This window comes from Alexandromys fortis, unplaced genomic scaffold (genome assembly GCF_014885135.2).
Source record: "Alexandromys fortis isolate MF-2015 unplaced genomic scaffold, M_Fortis_MF-2015_v1.1 scaffold_88, whole genome shotgun sequence".
In the NCBI taxonomy this organism is placed as follows: domain Eukaryota; kingdom Metazoa; phylum Chordata; class Mammalia; order Rodentia; family Cricetidae; genus Alexandromys; species Alexandromys fortis.
In genome coordinates this window covers 6155649-6172539 of record NW_026067961.1, presented here as the reverse complement: position 1 = coordinate 6172539, position 16891 = coordinate 6155649, and the positions used below count along the sequence as shown (strand labels likewise).

Genomic DNA, 16891 nt, shown 5'->3' with positions numbered 1-16891 from the left:
CTTCTTTAATGGAGGACAGCGTCAGCCTGAGGTGTCACCCATGACAGAAGATGACAAGCGGAGGACACCAGGCCCTCAGAAGACAGTAGACAGGTGGAGACCTTAGAGCTAAACGGAACAGACCTGGGCCTGGGGACCCAAGGGTCCAAAGATAAGTACCTTGGCAGCGGCCAGCTCATGGGCCAGCTCCTGGACCTTCTGCTGCTGCTGTCTCAGTAGCTCTTGGACAGAGGCCAGCGTTGTCTGTACCTGAGTCACTGGAGAAGAGAGCATTACATCTGGTAGTCAGTGCCCAAGGTTCCCTCCTCGCCCACATACCTGCAAGCTGCCCGCCTCCTTGCTATGTGTAATTTATCTGTAGGCCCTGCCCCTACACCCAGATAATTTATCTGTGCCTGGGGTGATCCACCCGCACTGTGTGTAACCTCTGGTGTTTCTCCTTCATCTTCCCATTGTGTGCCTGTCCGTGGTCAACAGTACATCCGTCCAAAACCTCTCCCCTCTAATTATGCCTGGCTGTGACATGCCTGGCTCTCTAGCTCCTGCCATGCTCCAATCATTCATCTCTCCGGACTCACGGTGGCCTTGGGTGCTCTAGGGTAGCTTCAGTCCCAGGAGGACTGAGACTCAGGTCTCCGGCCATATCCAGGAATGGGAAAGTACAAGTCCCACCTGCGCTGGTTTTTCCCATTCTGTTCTGCCCCACTGAGGACTTGTCAAGGCCGCTCTACCATGTGACCTGTTGAGGCCTGTGACTACTACTATGTTCCTGCCTCCTAGGAGCAATGGCCCATGGGACAGACGAGTTAGAGGACTCCAGACATCTCTGCACAGGTGCCAGTGAGGGACTGACTCCTGCCTGGGACAGGTGACTCTTCTCCCTGCCTCAAGGTTTAGATGTACAGCTTCCACTTAGTAAACAAGTTCATAAAGGAGAAGAACCACCTCTGCCACAACAGGTCCTAGCTAATCTGGGCCATCACTGGGGCAGCAGGTATTGAGTGCCATCGGCATGGAGTCGATAACAGAGGAGGTGGCAGGGGTCCTGGGAGCCACAGTAATTACAGACTCTCTTGACCCTGCAACTGGATTCTTCGAGGGAAGGGGGAAATCACTGAAAACCCCCCTGAAAACCTCATAGAAGCAGAAATTAAAAATGAACTTTACAGCCCTTAGAAAGGCTGTCATTTTATTCCCCTTATTAATATTCTGAGGTTGGGAGCCTTTCCGTAAAAACATAATTAATTGAGGCCGCGCCGACAGTAAACAAGCAATTTCAAATTAAACCGAAATGACGGCGGCTTCATTTGCAAATGTGAACAGATTCTCAGAGCAGATAAATGAAGTCACCACAGAGTGGAGACGGAGGGAGAGGGAGGGGCCGAAAGGGGCTGCGTGAAGGGGCTTTGAGGGGTGACTTGATGGAGTCATTAATCTTTACCTGTCTGGGCCACGCTGCCACTCAGTTCGGAGAGACTCGCCGCCATCCTCTCTAGCTGCTTCCTGTCCTCTCGGCCTCCCAGGATGAGGGGCAGCAGGTACTTCTGCACGAAGGGACCAGGTGAGGAGGTGGCCACACCAGCCTCTCAAATCCCACCACCCAATTTGCCCTGATCTTCTGTGGGTCACTCCAGTCCCAACACACTCCATACTAGAAAAAAAGTGCTTGAGAAAGTTACAGGGCTGCTTACGGCCTCCTAAGAACTTCTGCGGGAACAAGGACAAAGATCAAAAGAAGGGGAGGAGGAGTCAGGGGTGTCTAGCAGAGGCAGAGCCAGGTCTCTGAGCTGTCCCTCGTCCCTTTCACTTACTTTTCATATATATATATATGTCTACGATGCTTGTAAACTCTACTTGAAAAGTTCTAAGGAGACTGTAGAGGGCTAGAGGCCAGGCCAGGCACTGGCCCCACGGTGGGTGGCTCTGGGGGAGAGCAAAGCAGCTTTCACTGTTCCTTTCTGAATCTTTAACACCTGAACTCTGTGAATGAAACAAACGGCCTCACCCATCCAGAAATAGCATTAGATCTGCGTAAACACAAGGTTACTGGAGAAGGGGGAAAATCAACAGCTTCTGGGGTGGTTATCTTCCACGGTGGGAATAAAGAGGGCACCTTGAACTCTTCTAAACATCAGAAGGGGCTTTCTTCATGGGAAGCCAAAACAGCCTAGACCCTCCCAGAACTGAAAGACAGGCAGAGGAAAAACTGCACCAGGGACACAGGAAGCCAAGGCTGCTGACTGCGGGGCCACCAGGAAGGAACACCTATGACCAGCCTCCCTATCCTTTGGGAAAGAGGGGGGCACAGCTGGAAATCTGTAGGGCGTGGAACAAGGAAGTACAGGGGTTGGAGGTAGCAGTAGCAGGTGCTGGGAGGACAGATGGGAGAGCCTGTGCTTTGCCACCAAGCAGTTTGGGATCTGGAGACCTTCTGGCCCCCACTCTAGGGAGTTGAGGTCCACATCAATCTGAGAGGACACTGTTTCAGCCAAGCACACAAGCCTGGCAAGTGGTACCCAGAGAGAACTTAGATTTTCTGTTTATTTGGGTTCCAGACAGGAAAAACAGAGAGAATGTTCTCCATTATGGGTTCTGTACTAGGGAAGAAAAGCAAGTCTCATGGGGGTTTGTGGGAGAACTCATTTCAAGAGAAACTCCGAGTGAAGCTCGCCACTTAGCATGTGCACAGAAGCCGTTTCTATTTTGCAAAGTGCTTTGCAGCCACAGTGTGAGTTATTACCCACAACCTGGCGGAACTCATCAACTCAGCCTGACGTTTCCTAAGTATAAAAGTCAAGAAATTCTCAGTCGCACAACCAGCTACCCACAATTCCTCGGGCCAGAGCCCGTGAGCAGGGAGTGCTGCCACTGCTCTGGCTAAATCTCTGTGCCTATACAAGGCAAGACAGTCCCCCACTTTTTAAAAACTTAAAGAAAAGTACCAGAAGATGCTGAAGACATTGTTGTGTCACCATTGTGACCAACACTTCAATGTTTCCTTTCTTTTTAAAGCAGGCTGGTGGCCAGAGCAACACGGAAACAGGCGGCAATCTCTGTGTCACATCTGAACCAAAGTGTCACACCTCCTGTTCTCTTGGAGGGTGGGGGGCAGGCGATGGGACAATCATGTGTTGTTCACAGGACACTCTGTGTTGGCGTCTGTCTGCAGCTGCAGCCAGCGACCTGAGAGGCTGCCCCATGCATACAAGGCAACACAGCAGCTCAGCAGCGGATGTCCCAAGCTTCTGAATTTCTGCACAGGAATTGCTATTCTGGCAACAGACACTACACTGAAGAGTTACTTTCTGCCACAACTCTGTCATTATCTATCCTATGAAGTCAAAAACTAAGTATCCAAGAATGCAAGGTTTACACACATTTCCTGGCTAAAATCTACACTGCAAGCCTGGGAATTCAATAGGGTCCTTAAAAAAAAAAAGTTGCTGGGTAGCGGTGGTGGCACACATCTTTTTTCCCCAGCACTCAGGAGGCAGAGGCAGGTAGATCTCCGTGAGTTCAAGGCCAGTCTGGTCTACACAGCTAATTCCAGGACGTCCAGGGCTAGATAGAGAAACCCTGTCTTGAAAAACAAACAAACAAACAAGTCACCAAATCATGCTGGATTAGTGGGAGACCTCAGAAGAGAACATGGCTTCTCTCCAGGGTAAGCAGGCCTGGCTGTGGGGCCATCCTGGCTCTGGGGCCATCCTGGCTGGGCATCTTGTAGACTAGCTTCTCCCAATCAAGGCGGGGCCTTTCCACTGGTATCATGGGAGATGTTTGTTCAGTGCCTTCAGCTCTGCTACGAGCATCAACTCTACGGTTGAGGGCTGGCTGACTCACAGGCTCAGGGAAAATCCCACGTTTATACAGATGCTACCACAATCCACAGAAAACAAGAAGTGGGCTCCCTGAGCTAGTTGTAAATACCAGGGTGGAATAAGGCCATCTAAGGGGCTTCCCACGAGCCAGCACCACTCCAGCACTGTCCCAAGACTGACTCCTGGGTAAAGTCTACAGATGCTGAAAGCCCTCACTCACAGCCAGAAGACGCATCAATACACCTGACCTCCTAAGCAACACGGTGCTCCCGAACTACTTCACTGTGCCCAGAATACTTGCTGCACAGGTTGGGCAAAATGTCAAAAGCAAAGCCTCTCTGTTTCTTCACTGAGTATTGTGCCCAAAGTGGGAATACTGACGTGGATAGGCACACTTTCACACCACTGTGAGGCCAGATCATCTGGTCTTGTCCTGCCTTACAGACAAACCGCTACTCTGGGACAGAGTCAGGTTCAACACATACAGCTGGGCTCCAGAGTCCAAGCTCTTAACCACAAGGTTACTATGTCTCTCAAACATACTTCTCGGCCAGGCGGTGGTGGCGCACACCTTTAACCCCAGCACTTGGGAGGCAGACAGGCAGATCTCTATGAGTTCAAGGCCAGCCTGGTCTGGAGAGTGAGTTCCAGGACAGTTAAACCTACACAGAGAAATTCTGTCTTGAAACACCCGCCCCCCCCCGCCCCCCCAAAATTTACATACTTCTCACTGGTAACAGGCGCTACTCTGAACACCCACCTGGCCTTTTAGCTCATGCTGTGGGGGTGGAGGGTGGGGGATGGGGGTGGGGGTGATCCAGCACGGGAAGCTGGAGCAGCAGTGCCTGTGTGCCTTGTGTTTCGCTTGCTGTACTGCCTAGGGCAGAGCATCCACTGAGGTCAGTGCCTCTCTAAGTCAAGGGTCAGGAAAGATGGCTGAGCGCCAAAGGGTAGCGGGGCACAACACTCTGCTGCCCTTGGGAGGCAACTTACCTTGTAGAGCTGGTGAAAGCCAAATGCAATTCCCGCCATGATGATGGCCAAGGCACCGTAATCTCGCCATCGGGAACCTCCGGGGCCTAGTCGTAGGAAAAAAAAAAAAAAAAAGGAAGAAAGCTAGGACATGTCTCCAGCATCCCTCCCTAGGAGTGGAGGAGTGGGAGTGTCTCAGTTGGCAGGCAAGTGAGACACACCGCTGTAGAAAGTAGCACGTGACCATCAGAACGTCTGTAAGGCTCTCCTCTCTTCTTCTCAGGCTCCCAGAACCATCTGCCTCACTGGAGATAGGAGTGACCTGACCCTGAGATGCTGAGGAGAGGTATCCAGTTGTGAGCTGAGCATCCAGCCTTGAGTGCGGGTCAGAGGATCTTTGGCCTGGCCTGTGAGGTCAAGGAACAAGGATCATTCTAGAGACTACACACCACACAGAGGGATAAACCAGGGCCCACAGTGACCTGGGCCTCCCTGCTCTGCTCATTCCTCAGGTTCTAAAGACACGAGTCTGCAAAGGACGAAGCAAAGCAACTTCTGAGGATGGTGAGGGACAGGACCAAAGCCTGTGTCCTAGAGGCCAGTGTGTGTGGGGTGAGGAAGACAGGTCGGGGCCATCAGAGTACCAGCCCACAGCAGTGAGGTGGCAGTGAAGGACTTGGGAGAGGAAGTGCCACAATCACAACTCTGTTCCAGGAGAACACTGGGATAGCTCTGGGGAAAGCTAGAAGTAGGGGACATTTTTGCAAGGGCCACAGAGGCGGAAATAGGCTAGATCAGAGGTCAAGGACATTTTAGAAGGAGAATTTGCCATTGTTTTGAGGAAGTGGACTGAGCATCCAGTCCTCACCTCATGCCAGGCTCCTGGCCATTTTTTTTTTTTATTGTATTCTTCCTTTCTGCAACTATGATCTGAAAACAGTAAATGGAAAATTCCAGAAAGAAACAACTCACAGGCTTTAAACTGTATACCATTCTAAGTAGAATGATGGCATCCAAGCCCTTCTGTTCTGACCGCCAGGACCCCACCGAGCTCTGCCCAGCGTATCCACACTGTATAGGGCACATGCCTACCGCACACTGATTTCCATCTGCCTCTCAGACTGATTGTCTGAGCATCTCAGCACAGTCTGGGCAACCCTTATTTCACTTAACAATGGTCTCAAAGCATAAGGGCTGAGATGCTTTGAATCTGCCTAAGAAAAGCCTAAGCATTTCCCTTAAGGGAAAAACATGAACGTCCTCAATAAGAAAAACACAATGATGGGCTGTCAGATCCTGGGGTGAGGAGGGCATGCCTTTTATTACAACATACTACCACAGTTACACTTTACTACTGTTAAACTGTAAGTGAAACTTTATCACAGCTGTGTATGTAGAGAGCGCCCAGTCTCAGGCTTCCACTGGGGTCTTGGGATGTATACTCTGTGGGCCAGGGAGATTCTACTTGCATGACACAAGTGGGCTCTCTACCATCCCATGAAGGGTTCATGAGGGGCTTGGGTCTGTAACCTGGCCTGCTTTCTCCAGGCCTCTGGGGCCCTGCCAAGAGGAAGGACAGAGACCACGGTGGGCACGCTTGGCAGTTACGGATGAAGCAAGGTACTGTGCCAAAGAACAACTGCCCAACAGGGCGCCCGACAGGCTGAGGGGAAGCTACCTTCCTCCAAAGTCAAGCCTGGGAGCAAAGAGGGACAGGAATACTGTGGGGACCCTTGGAGGGGGACTAGAACCAGCTTTGGTGCTTCAGAGAGCTCTCCTCCTCTCCCTTCCCTCTCCACCTGTGCCAGCAAGCTCACCGAGGTACCTGCCACCATCTGCTGTCTCGGGACCAAAGGAGAGGAGCGAGGTCTCGTGCAGGCTTAGTGGTGGGATAGGCATGGAGCTGGGGTTGTGGGCATGTGGCCCAGCCAGGAAGGCCAATTCCCCATGACTTCCAAGAAGGTGAGGGCACACCCTTTCTATCTGGACTACTAAACAGCATTTTCAAGAGGCAAGAGGGGATCGGAAGAATGTCTCTTTCCCTGTACTCATGAAATCCACTTGGGATTCCCCAACATGGCCCAGCTCATCTTGGCCATAAAACTGCAATTAATGTAATGGCTTCTCCCAGCCTTCAACTCCCATTTCTATTTTACAGATTCCGACAAGACTCATAGTTTAAGCATCAAGTAGAAGTCAGCGTACTGTAAAGAGGCATCCTCTGCTACAAACAGCCGCTGTCCACAGCTCCACGCTATCCTTCCAGAGAATGTTTACACACGTGTAAAGCACGAGGTGCACATCTGATTCTCCCCCTTCCTCCCACTTCTCAGCGTCTTCCCCACAGCTGTCTGCTATTCCACGGAACCTGCTTGCTGACACACAGAGCCCCTCTCTGGTCTGTCCGTAACTGCAGCACACACACTGACTTGTGTCAGCTCCCATAGAGGCTGTCAGAAAACCTGAGACTTCACAGGGACATGGGTCAGAAGGCATGGTTGTGATGCCAAGAGACAGGCCAGACTCCTTCCGTAGGGCTTTGCAAATCCAGCCACTGGCCACGTTTTCAGCTTCCGTTCAGTGCGTTCGGCAGATGTAGATTGGCAGCAGCAGAACGGTGCTTTGCTCTGCTCGCCCACCTTATTCCGTATGCATTTCCTTTGGGCCAGTGTGCGCATTCCATTTTCCTACTTCATTTCTCCCCCGCCTCACTTTTGAGAGACTTTTTTTTTATGTAGCACGGCCACTAGTCCTTTGTAACAAGAATCATAAAGACTATTTCTTTTTTTGTAGTTCTGCTTATGGTCTTAAGTGGCATGCAAATGTTTCGTGTGTGTGTGTGTGTGCACAGACGTATTTGTCAATGTGTTCTTTTTTTTTTTTTTTTTTGGTTTTTCGAGACAGGGTTTCTCTGTAGCTTTGGTGCCTGCCCCGGAACTAGCTCTTGTAGACCAGGCTGGCCTCGAACTCCCAGAGATTTGCCTGCCTCTGCCTCCCAAGTGCTGGGATTAAAGGCGTGTGCCACCACCACCCGGCGTCAATGTGTTCTTTTGTGAGGCCTGGGGTCTGTGTTATGGTTAACAAGGATGTCCCTACTCTCCGTCTGGACTACACTGTGATGCCCAATGAGGTGCTCACATCTGAAAAGGCCATCCATGAAGGTAAGGACTGCCTTGCTGGTTACAGACAACCCTGTGTGTTGCAAGTTCCCTCTAGTTCCATAGGAGGCTCCGAGGCCCCTCTTAGTTGGACCCTGAAATGCAAAATCTGAGTCTTGTGTGGGTCTTCCCATTGCTCCTTCTCTTCTAGTCAGCTCTGCTCGTTACGCCAGGTGTAAAATACAACGTCTAGTGAGGGGAAGTCCATTTTTAGGAGAAAAATGTCATAAAAGAATGACCTTGCCACACTTCGAGAGGGTCCTTGTTCCAGAGGGACATCTGTCCACACAACCCAAATCCCCAGAGAACACCTTCCCATGGTGCTGCAACCAGCAAACCACATTCACCATTAACTCTCAAACTGCCACTGGCCACTGAGTATCCTACAAGAAGACAACTGCACTACGCTGACCATTCGAGCAGACCCCCAGCCTGCTGAATCAGCTGCTTCCCCACAGGCACACCTCCCATGCTTGGACAAGCGCAGCCTCTTTCTGCTGACATCGAGACCCTGAGGCCAAGGCAGCCTCTAGAGCTTGCAATCTGGGAGCTCAGGCCCTGCACAGCTGTCCACCATGCAGGAGCTCTGCCCTCCCCAGGCCCGAGAAACACCTGTAGTTCCCTGCCAGCTCACCCTTCGCCCTCACTGCCGCGACGTTCCTGCCAGGCTCGCGTTAAGAACATTTTATTGCCCCCTGGTTTTCATTATTAATGAAAAGGGACCAGAATGATCTTTCCTAAAGTTCAGAGAGTCTATAAAGACTAGAAGCTGAAATGCCATTTTACTCGTTTTAGAGATGTGTGATACAATTCTGTCTTGGCAAAATGAAGAGAGAAAAACTCAGATGCGAAAGCTTCTTTTCCGCTGCATGGCTTCAAAGGTAAAAGTCTCCACTGAAGCAGCAGACCCTGGCGCCCACCTCCTGCCCACTCTGAGTCCAGGAGACACTCCTATCACTGCAGCGCCCAGTGTCCGAGGGCAGAAGTCAGGGCCCGCAACCTGATGGCTCCAGGTAGGAAGGAAGATGAAAAAGCTTTTTAAAAATTATTGCATATATTTATCTACCTATATGTGACTAAGGGCATGAGTGCACCCATGTGTGGTTGTGCTTTCCAGAGTCTGTTCTCTCCTTTCACCACATGGGTCCCAGGGATCAAACTCAGGTCATCAGGCTCAGTGGCAAAAGCCTGTACCACTGAGCCAGCTTGCCGGCCTGAATAAGCTATACAACTGGGGCTGGAGTTATGGCTCAGTGGTTACTAGAACTGGCTGTTCTTCCAGAGGGCACAAGTTTGGTTCCTAGCATCCACATGGCAGCTCACTACTGTCCATAACTCCAGTTCCAGGAAATCTGATGCCTCTGTAGTCCAAGGGCACTGCACACATGCACACACAACACACAATGAAAACTAATACAAATAAATCTTTTTTAAAAAAAAGCTGCACGACTACCAGGCAGCGTAGTCATACCCACAATCCTAGTATTTAGGAAGCTGAGGCAGGAGGATCACAAGCTGAAAGGCAGTCTGAGCGTCACGACACAAAAGTGGGAGCGAGAGCGCCAGAGAGCAGGATCAAGAGGGCCCTGCTCCTCTCAGACTACTGACGGCTTCAGCACCCAAAAGGTGGGGCAGAGAGCGCCTCCAATACTGTATCCCTGGGGGCTTTGTAAGCACGTGGACAGCAATGACCGCGCTATACACTGGGACTCTAAGGTATGGTAGGGAACGTGCTGTGGTGAAAAGTCTTTGAAGTCTGACACTCTGTAACCTTTACACACTGCCTCTCTGAAGCTGCCTGGAGGTCTGCTCAGAGGTTCAGGATTGGGGCAGTTGTAGGGACAGTGGTCACAGTGGCAGGGGAGCATCTCCAAGGCTCTGTAACTATTCTCCAAATACCAACAAACCCAACATTGCCAGGTTCTTTCACTATATCTCAATCAAGAGAAACCCTCTTAGTACACAGGGACAAACAGAAGCAGGCAGGAACATGCAGAGGACTGCAGGTCCAAGACAGGCAACTGAGCTGAGACGTATGGTCTCAGAAGCTCCACCAAAGGCTCAAGAGCAGCAGCAGCAGCAGCCCTGGCACTTGGCATGTGATCATCTTGCTGAGACAATGTACTTCAATGACTGCCCTTGGGAGGCTGGTGGCCCAAGCACAGGGTAGGACAGTGGCAGACATCAGCAGGACAGGTGCATGTTCCTCCTTGCTCATCAAGGCTGGAACTGTGACTCTACAGTGGTGGGCCTAGCTCCTCAAAGCTGTCTGCCAGCTCCACTCAGAACCCACCCTGAAAATTAAATGACAAGACAGGATCACTCAGTAGGGTCCTGGACAAAAGCCAGTCCACAAACCAGCACCTGCATGGTGTGGAGTCGCTGGGCCTTTTGCACAGACAGCAATTGAAGGTTCTGCAAACCAAGCTAAGCCAGGCTGGCTGCAGTGCCAGGCACACAGGCACTTGGCTGTGGATGGCCACTGTGGACAGAGAACTGAACCTAGAGGCCAGCATCTAGAAGAAGACATCGCAGCTCTGTGCACAAGTTCAGACTGTGAGCAGTCAGTTCAATTTTAGCTCTTCCACATGATGTTGACTCCTGGCAGCTTATTATATACTGGGCATATCATGTCACAAATGAAAGCAAAGAACCTTAACACTAAATTGCCAAGCAGCAGTCGCAGCCAACAAACCCCAGGCCTGGCTTCACAGGCACTTCCAAGAGATATGAACTTTTCCATATTTCTTGGGGCTGTGATGCTACTAGCAGCGTTATCTTTAGGCAGGAAGGCTAGCGAGTAGTGTGTCCACGTTCCCTCATCACAGCTGAAGAGCTACAAGCTCTGAAATCAGGTGCAGTGTAGTCCAAGATAATCAGAGGCTGAGCCCAGGAGCGGAAGACCGACTCAGGCAATACAGGGAATGGGGTCTCGACAAAAACCAGGGCTAGAGGGATAGCTCAAGGCAGAGCATTTGCCTAGCATTGATACCTTAGAAGAAAAGGAAAAAAAAAAAAAAGAGAGAGAGAGAGGAAGGGAGGGGAGGAGAGGGGAGAGGAGAAAATTGTGGTGGCTCATGCCTTAGCTCTAATCATTAAAAAGCTGAAGCTTGGCTTGAGTTTAAGGCCAGTCTAGACCTTTCATGTGCACGCACACGTACACACACACACACACACACACACACACACACACACACACACCAGCCTAATTAAAGAGAATCCAGAAGAGATCAGAAATAGACCATGTTGTTGATGACTAACTGATTTTTAACAAAGAAGCCAAGGTCATCCTGTGGGAGAAATGACAACCTGTGATAATGGCGTTGGAAGAAGTGAAAATCCACATAAAAAGGTCATGAGTTTACACTGTATGCAAAAATTAATGCTACATGGGTCACATGAGCAAAGAACAAAAACTACATAGCCATACAGCTTCAATATGAAAACAGAAAACACAGAAGTCAAGTCTTGGGACAGGGAAAGACACAAAAAGTGTGGGCCATAACGTTGTGGGATTTTTGTACACTCTGTGAAAATGTGTTGCTATGATTAGTGTAATAAAAGCTGAATGGCCAATAGCCAGGCAGGAGGTACAGGTAGGCTTTCTGGGAAGAGAAAGGAAGAGGAGGAGATAATCGAGACACCAATGAGACATGGAGGGGATCAAGACATACAGAATAAAAGAAAGGTAAAAAGTCAAGAAGCAAAATGTAGATTAATATAAATGGGATAATTTAAGCTATAAGAACTAGTGGGACAAGCCTAAGCTAAGGCCTCGCTTTCATAATTAGTAATCAGTCTCCATGTCATTATTTGGGAGCTGGCTGGTGGACAGAGAAAGACTTGTTACATCATAAAAAGCAAAACAACTGAAGAAATGGAAGTCAACAAAAGGAACCATCACAAAAAAATATGGGTCACAGACTGGGAGAACAAGAGATGCAAACAGGAGGGACTGGAATATCGACAAAGTCTAGCAACTCAACAAATCAAAGACAAGGCAGCATTTAAAAGGTTGGAAGACTGCACGAGTCTTCATAAAGGACTATGAACAACTGGGAGGAATCTGAAGGAGGGAAGGTTCAGCAGTTCAGAGCACTGGCTGTTCTTACAGAGAACCCAGATTCTGTTCCCATCACTTACACAGAGGCTCACAACTAACTGTCTGTAACTCCAGTCCCTGGGGATCTGATGCCCCTTTCTGGCCTCTACAGCACCAGGTACACATGTGGTACACAAATGTACACGCAAGCAAAACACTCATACACATAAAATAAAAAAAAATGTGACCCTTAGCATCACTTGTCAGTATATAAAATGCAAAGTTAAACCACAGTGAATCCTGCTACATAATGTTAGGACAGCTAAACTTAAAACTGAGAGAACCGAATTCCAGCAAGGAGATGTAGAACTGCAAAACAAACACACAAACCTCAAAACTCCCATTATGGAGGTCCTGAAGATGGCACAGTGGGTAGAGACACTTGCCACCAATTCTGGTGTCCTGTGTTCAGTCTTACAGTAGGAAAGAGCTGGCTTCTTCTTTGACCTCTACTCCATAGGGTTTCTCATGACACGATACTCTCTCCTGTTTCTTTCTTTTCTCTCTCTCTCTCTCTGTCACACACATTCACGGTGTGTGTGTGTGTATGTGTGTGTGTGTGTGTGTGTAATATGTAATGTGTGTATGGATCGACTTTTAAAGCATTTATGGTAATAAACTAAGCATAGAAACTACACATATGTAACCTGAACATAAATGAAGCTTGTGAAAAGACAGCCTTATTTTATTTTATTGAGCTCTACATTTTCTCTGCCCCCCTCCCTGCCTCTCTGCTCCCCTTCAACCCTCTCCCATGGTCCCCATGCTTGCAATTTATTCAGGAGATCTTGAAAGACACAGCTTTCTTCTTTTTTTTTATTAATTTTTATTGAGCTCTACATTTTTTCTCTGCTCCCCTCCCTAACTCTCCCCTCCAATCCTCTCCCATGGTCCCCATGCTCCCAATTTACTCAGATCTTGTCCTTTTCTACTTCCCATGTAGATTAGATTTATGTAAGTCTCTCTTAGGGTTCCCACTGTTGTCTAGGTTCTCTGGGACTGTGATTTGTGAGCCGTTTTTCTTTGCTTTATGCTTAAACACCACTTATGAGTGAGTACATGTGATAATTGTCTTGTCTTTCTGGGTCTGGATTACCCACTTAAGATGATGTTTTCTAGCTCCATCCATTTGCCCGCAAAATTCAAGAAGTCGTTATTTTTTCTTCTGTGTAGTATTTCATTGTGTAAATGTACCACATTTTTCTTATCCATTCTTCGGTTGAGGAGCATTTAGGTTGTTTCCAGGTTCTGGCTATGACACACAATGCTGCTATGAACATAGCTGAACACATGTCCTTGTGGCACGATTGAGCATCCTTTGGATATATACCCAAAAGTGGTATTACTGGGTTTTGAGGAAGGTTGTTTCCTAATTTTCTGAGAAATCACCATACTGACATCCAAAGGGGCTGTGCCAGCTTGCACTCCCACCAGCAATAGCAGGAGTGTTCCCTTTACCCCACAACCTCTCCAGCGTAAGTTGTCATCAGTGTTTTTGATCTTGGCCATTCTTACCAGGTGTAAGATGGAATCTCAGAGTTGTTTTGATTTGCATTTCTCTGATGACTAAGAATGTTGTACATTTCCTTAAGTGTCTTTCGTCCATTTTAGATTCCTCTGTTGAGAGTTCTCTGTTTAGGTCTGCACTCCATTTTTTTATTAACAAGGCACAGACTGGTAGTTACCAGAAACAAGGCACGGTGATAAAGGCACAAAGAAACTCTTTAGGATAATAGAATCTACATTACGCTCCTTTTGGAATTTTCTGCATTGTAATTGCAGTGATGGTTACACTAATAAAATGAGTTACAATTTATCCAATTGGATACTGAAAAACCAAGACTCTTACTACATGCATATCATACTTGAGAAAACTGATTAGAAAGAAAATAACTAAGATCCAGAAATCAGAAACTTGGTATCCAACAATTCCATGTAAACACCATCCATTCAAGCATGTGTCCACATAAGACTTGCACACCAATCTTCTCAGCAGCATTATACGTGCCAGCCAAAACAGGGCCAAAGACAGAGAAGCAGTAGAGTACTTGCCTAGCATGTACAAGGCTCCAAGTTCAACTCACAGGATGCAAAGAACAAAAAACACAAGCAGGAAGTCATATACTGCCCTTCATCTGGTGCACAAAATAAGGACTGTTAATACAATGAAGTGAAAAGGAACGCTGCAATGTGGCTGAGCCTCAAAACCATTATGCTAAGAAAAAGAAGCCAAGCACAGAAATCACCCACTCTGTAATTCCATTTACCTAAAAAGCCCAGAAGAAGTGGACTATGGTGATGGAAAGTAGACTAGTGTTGCAAGGAGAGGGCCACTTTTTCGTCCCAGCCACCTGGCTAGCTCAGTCGGTAGAGCATGAGACCCTTAATCTCAGAGTCATGGGTTTGGGCCCCACGTTGGGCACCAATTGTTGCAAGGGGAGGGCCGCTTGTTTGTCCCGGCCACCCAGTTAGCTTAGCCCCGAAATAACCACACAGAAATTGTATAATTAAATCACTACTTGGCCCATTATTCTAGCCTCTTATTGGCTAACTCTCACATCTTGGTTTAAGCCATTTCCATTAATCTGTATATCACTATGTGGCAGTGGCTTACCAGGAAAGATTCTAAGTGTCCATTACAACAGGCAGAGGATCCACGGCATCTCTCTGATTCTGCTTTCTTCTTCCCAGCATTCCGTTTAATTTTCCCCGCCTACCTAAGTTCTGTCCTATCAAGGGCCCAAAGCAGTTTCTTTATTTAACAATGAAAGCAACATAAAGACAGAAGGACTTCTTACACCAGATTAGTGGTTACCTGGGGAAAATGGTAGGAACAAGGGTTAATAGTGAATGGCTCCAAAGGGTCTTATGTGAGTATAAGAATTCTCTAAAGTGGGTCTATGGCAACGGTTGTACCCTAGCCAAGTTACTAAAAGCACTGAATTGTACACCTGAAATGGGTAAGTCTTGTGATATATAAAGTATACTCCAATAGTTCTAAAAAAAAACTGTTTGAGGGGCTGGTGAAATGGTTCAACATGGTAAAGGTGCTTGCTGCCAGGGCTGCCAAGTTCAGTTCATTCCCCAGAAACCACATGATAGAAGGACAACCAACTGCCATGGCTCTGGCTGAAAACACCAGCTGCTGCAGCCGAGGCTGCTGGTAGGAAGCTGACACAGGATAACCACTCTGGAATACAGTTTACCAGCTTCTTATAAGGTTAAACATACACTTAACATACAAACCAGCAATTCTCCTCCTAGGCATTCACCCAAGAGAGAGAAAAGCACACAGAGACTTCAACAGGAATGCTCACAAGAGTTTTATTCATAATGGCTAAAAACTGGAAACAACCCAAAGTCCATCAGCTGCTGAGTGGATAAACAATGATACATCCTTCCATACAGTGGGATGCGGCTCAGTAATAAAATGAAGCAACTTCTGACATGCACGGCAACCTGGATATATCTCAGCACTATGCAGGGCAGAGAGACTAGACTAAAGCGTACATGCCATATGATTCCACTTATACAAAACTCAGGAAACAAAGATCTAACAGGCAGTAAGAAAAAGCAGCACAGTCGTTGCCCTGGAGGCAGGATGGGGCTGGAGTGACTGGAAATGGGGCACAAGAGAACCTTTTGGGGGTACTGGAGATGTTCTTCAATGCAGTGATGTTTACCTGAAGTGCACACTCAAAACTCAGATGGTGCAATTACAATAGGTGCATTTTATTTCATGTAAACTACCCTCAATAAAGATCACACACACATACACACACCCCTGTTCAATGTTTTTTCAAGGAAGTTAGTGGTGGCTGAGAGCAAAACCCAGTAATACTAAAAGTTTTCCCTAGGCATTTGTGGCTGAAATCAAGGGAGAAATATGACCCAAGGATTCTAACACAGCCTGAAAATTCACGCCTGAAAGTGCTTGACTTATACAAAAGAATCTAACATTTAGATGTTATAAAGAGTGATAATAAAGTAGTAAGTCCTACCTTCCTAATATGCCAGCTAAACCTTTCTAAATACCACAGTACTAGCCACCGGAGCCTGCCCAGGTAACAATATCCTGTGTGTAAGCGCTCATGTCAGCTCCAACGACACCTTGCTGGGTACATGATAAGGAGGGCAGAAGCAACTTGGATAGGCATAGCCTCCAATGATTGCCCCCAATTTGTCAGCATCCATTGTAGATGGGAAGATGATGCAACCACATTCTTGTCAGCATGCGGAGGATAAGAGGATATGGAAATTCCTAGGTGTTCTTGGGAGGCAGTTGTGATCCTTTTCCTTCCTGTAGGTTGGTAGTGGCAGATGAGACATTTGGGGCTGGAGCAGGTGGGCAGGACAAGATGGATGCCAGCAAGCTGTCAAGGATGCAGATCTGGGTCCCTGAAGACAGCAGAGCCTCCACGGTGAGCTAGATGCCCTACGTTTAGGTAGCAGAAAACCTATTTTCTTAAATGTAGCCTTGACTTAGTGACATGCAAAACCAGTTCAAGCCTCGTCCTTTGGAGACTCTGAAGACGACCATTCTGGAGTTCCAAACCTTTGCTCCTGCACACTGCCAGGAAACTCGCAAGCCCATCGTTGCATGGCACAGCAGTGGCGACTCATCTCTGTCCCTCCCCACATGCCAGGCCTCCTGAAAGTGAGCCTGGCCCTTACTGTTTCTACAACCTGCCCAGAACAGCCTACATGGACTGGGCATGAAAATGGTCTGGCCAGTGGGCTGGTGACCAAATAGGCACTGTCACCAAGCATTTCTTCTCGGTTCTCACGCACATTCCCACCATAGTTGGTCCAGGCAAAAGCATTTCTAGACATGCTAA

The 16891-nt window shown here is 48.1% G+C and overlaps 1 protein-coding gene across 4 annotated transcripts in view; it reads right to left on the bottom strand.

Moving 5' to 3' along the window:
• The window catches only part of Pex14 (peroxisomal biogenesis factor 14), a 136292-nt gene that overhangs the window by 5523 nt on the left and 113878 nt on the right, over positions 1 to 16891 (bottom strand). For all 4 annotated transcript variants that reach the window (XM_050153150.1, XM_050153146.1, XM_050153149.1 and 1 more), the window contains 3 exons: positions 4815 to 4900; positions 1442 to 1544; positions 160 to 257 (listed from right to left, as the gene is read on the bottom strand). In XM_050153150.1, coding sequence (XP_050009107.1) covers positions 160 to 257; positions 1442 to 1544; positions 4815 to 4900 — 287 coding nt within the window. The remainder of the gene's footprint in view (positions 1 to 159; positions 258 to 1441; positions 1545 to 4814; positions 4901 to 16891) is intronic.